At 52.7% G+C, this 2,879-nt stretch overlaps 1 protein-coding gene across 1 annotated transcript; it reads left to right on the top strand.

Moving 5' to 3' along the window:
- Positions 1-311: 311 nt before the first annotated feature.
- LOC123965443 (phosphatidylinositol 3,4,5-trisphosphate 3-phosphatase and dual-specificity protein phosphatase PTEN-like) lies at positions 312-2,871 on the top strand (the record flags this gene model as incomplete). The annotated part of the gene is made up of 8 exons (XM_046041961.1): positions 312-323; positions 415-425; positions 546-677; positions 800-844; positions 1,940-1,983; positions 2,073-2,311; positions 2,452-2,593; positions 2,677-2,871. Coding segments are annotated over exons 1-8 (820 nt in total), but the record flags the coding sequence as incomplete, so codon positions are not given.
- Positions 2,872-2,879: the final 8 nt, after the last annotated feature.

Raw genomic sequence — 2,879 nt, 5'->3', positions numbered from 1 at the left:
CAGACGTTCAGTCCGACGCCACTCAGCTGGTTAGCTTAGCATAAAGACTGGAAACAGCCCGACAGGCTCTGTGTTAGTAGTTACTTGTAATTATTTTAATTTTACCAGCATCTATATTTTAGAAACTAGTAAAGTAGAAATGGTTTCTAGAAACTCATAAATAAGTTCTAGTAGCTTTTAAATAGCGAGTAGCAAGTTTTAAGGAATAAGTGTTAAACAGCTCGCCGTATCGTACCGCAGCTGCATCGTACGTCAGAAACTGAAAGAAACAACGGGCGTCCCACTGCTTCCACTGGGCGTTCCTGGGAGGCATGATGGGAAATGTAGGAAATCAAACAGGTCCTCCAAACTAAAGCACAGATGACAAAGCTGCTGCTCGGTCTTTAGTTCGGCCACGTCTGTGTGAGGTCACAGGGAGACAGGAGGTAAACGGCGGTCAGACTCGTTGTTCGCTGTCGTACGTCACATGACCAAGGTTAAACGGGTTGTATTTCGGCTTCTGAAGTTGAGCGTTTCTCAGGAAATTAACGCGCGACGGGGTCCAGGTCCAGAAGGAGATCCAGTGTTTGTTGGTCCTTAACGGAGCGCTCAGATATTTATCCAAACATCATAGCGATGGGGTTCCCCGCCGAGCGTCTGGAGGGAGTCTACAGGAACAACATCGACGACGTCGTACGGTGAGGCGGCTTCACGCGTTGTTACTCAGAGTTCAGTTTGCTGCCGTCTGAGGAGCGACAGCAGTCTGTGGATGAACATGAAGCAGTGCAGCTGTGTAACTGAACCCGTCTGTCTCTCCCAGGTTTCTGGACTCGAAGCACAGGAACCACTATAAGATCTACAACCTGTAAGTACTGACTCATCTTTACTAATGCAGGTGGCGTGAGGGGCTTTAACGGTCAGATGTGAGTCACGCTGGTAAGCGCTGCAGGGAGGCTCGGCCGCTCTGCGACATCACAGTCACGCATTTAACTCCCAAAACCCTGACGTCCCAGCAGGCCAAAGGTTTGTTCCGTTAGCTGAAATTGTCCCATTTGAAAGAAACAAAGAGTTACCAGGTTGAAGCGCGCAGAGTCGCCGCCGCCACAGTCCGCTTCCAACAGACGGTGCGCCGCAAAGTGTTGAGCATCGTCTGTCATCCTGTCCTGCAGACCAAACGCAGACCGCTTCACCTGTCGGCCCCGCAGTTCTCCGGGGTCACCCCCAAACGTCCCTGTCCTCTTTAAGGAGAGGAGACTGTGCAGACAGAACCTGACGTCAGCTGCTCTCTTCTACCACGAAGGCTCCGATCAGGGCTGAACCTTCGGGGGGGAAATCTTTAGCTAAAGTTCAATATTCACTCAGTCTGTTTTTGACGGAAGACGCTTCAAGCAGCACGGAGCAGATGAACCAGACAGGAAGTCAGACACAGAACAGTGGAGAGAATAAATAAAACTCCCTGTGCAGACGACAACAGTACGCACAGAACAAACTAAAATAAACCATTTAACTACGTAGCTACGAACAGCATGATTAGCTACGTACTGAATCACAGTAGAAGCAAACACTGATTACCAAATCAACAAAATCTAAACACGTCAGCTCTGATTCTGCCGGAGAAGGAGGCGCATGGCGAGCAGGTCTGACTGTTTAAAACGGGTCAGATGTTTAATTAACCTACACTTTAATCGCCGTCGTCACGAGTAGCTACTCGCGTTCTTTCAGATGGTTCAGCCCGTGTTCCCGTACGTGAGCGTGCTCAGAGCCAACGTCGCCGACCTCAGACCACCCCGTGTCCTCAACAGCAAAGTTTTCGTCTTGGCGGATGTTAAAGCGTTGATGTGATTATGGGGAGAGTAAAAATACTGACTGTGGCGGGGCGCCGCGGTCTCGAACAGTGCGCTACGAGGACTTCGTCTGTGTCTGTCGCTGGTGGTTGTAACGTCTTCCTGTCCGTCCACAGGTGTGCGGAGCGACACTACGACACGGCGAAGTTCAACTGTCGAGGTGAGAGTCCTCAGAGAGGAAGGAGGGGCTGCAGGTGGACTCGAGTCCTTCGACCCGTCTCACAGCTCTGTCCTGTCTGTCTCTCTCAGTGGCTCAGTATCCGTTCGAGGACCACAACCCCCCCCAGCTGGAGCTGATCAAGCCGTTCTGCGAGGACTTGGATCAGTGGCTGAGCGAGGACGAGCAGCACGTCGCCGCCATCCACTGCAAGGCGGGAAAAGGCCGCACCGGCGTGATGATCTGCGCCTACCTGCTGCACCGAGGCAAGTTTCAGGAAGCTCAGGAGGCCATGGACTTCTACGGAGAGGTCCGCACCCGGGACAAGAAGGTAAGGCATTTCATTTCCTGTAGCTTCACGTGTGACACTGAAGTCCGTAAAGAGTCCGGGTCCCGATTGGCTACCTGAGCCGACTCGTTTGGTGTTGTGCTCTGGAAACACTGCAGCGTGCGCTTTGTGTTTGTGTCCAGGGCGTGACGATCCCCAGCCAGCGCCGTTACGTCATCTATTACAGCTTCCTGCTGAGGAACCAGCTGCTGTACAAACCTGTGGCGCTGCTGTTCCATAAGATGCTGTTCGAGACCGTCCCCATGTTCACCGGAGGAAACTGCAGTAAGTCCGGCTGCCCGCGGCCGACGCAACGCCAGAAGCCCGCTGACGGAGGGAGTAACCGCTGTGTTGTGTTTGTGGTGCAGATCCCCAGTTCGTGGTGTATCAGCTGAAGGTCAAAATCCACACGTCGAACCCCGCCAACACCCGGCGGGAAGACAAAATCATGCTGTTCGAGTTCCCACAACCACTTCCTGTCTGCGGAGACATCAAGGTGGAGTTCTTCCACAAGCAGAACAAGATGATGAAGAAGGTGAAGAGGAGGAGGACAGGGGAGGGGGGGAGGAGG

Source organism: Micropterus dolomieu, unplaced genomic scaffold, assembly GCF_021292245.1.
Source record: "Micropterus dolomieu isolate WLL.071019.BEF.003 ecotype Adirondacks unplaced genomic scaffold, ASM2129224v1 contig_9714, whole genome shotgun sequence".
NCBI lineage: Eukaryota > Metazoa > Chordata > Actinopteri > Centrarchiformes > Centrarchidae > Micropterus > Micropterus dolomieu.
Note: the sequence above shows the minus strand (reverse complement) of the source record. Positions and strands in the feature narration are given on the sequence as shown.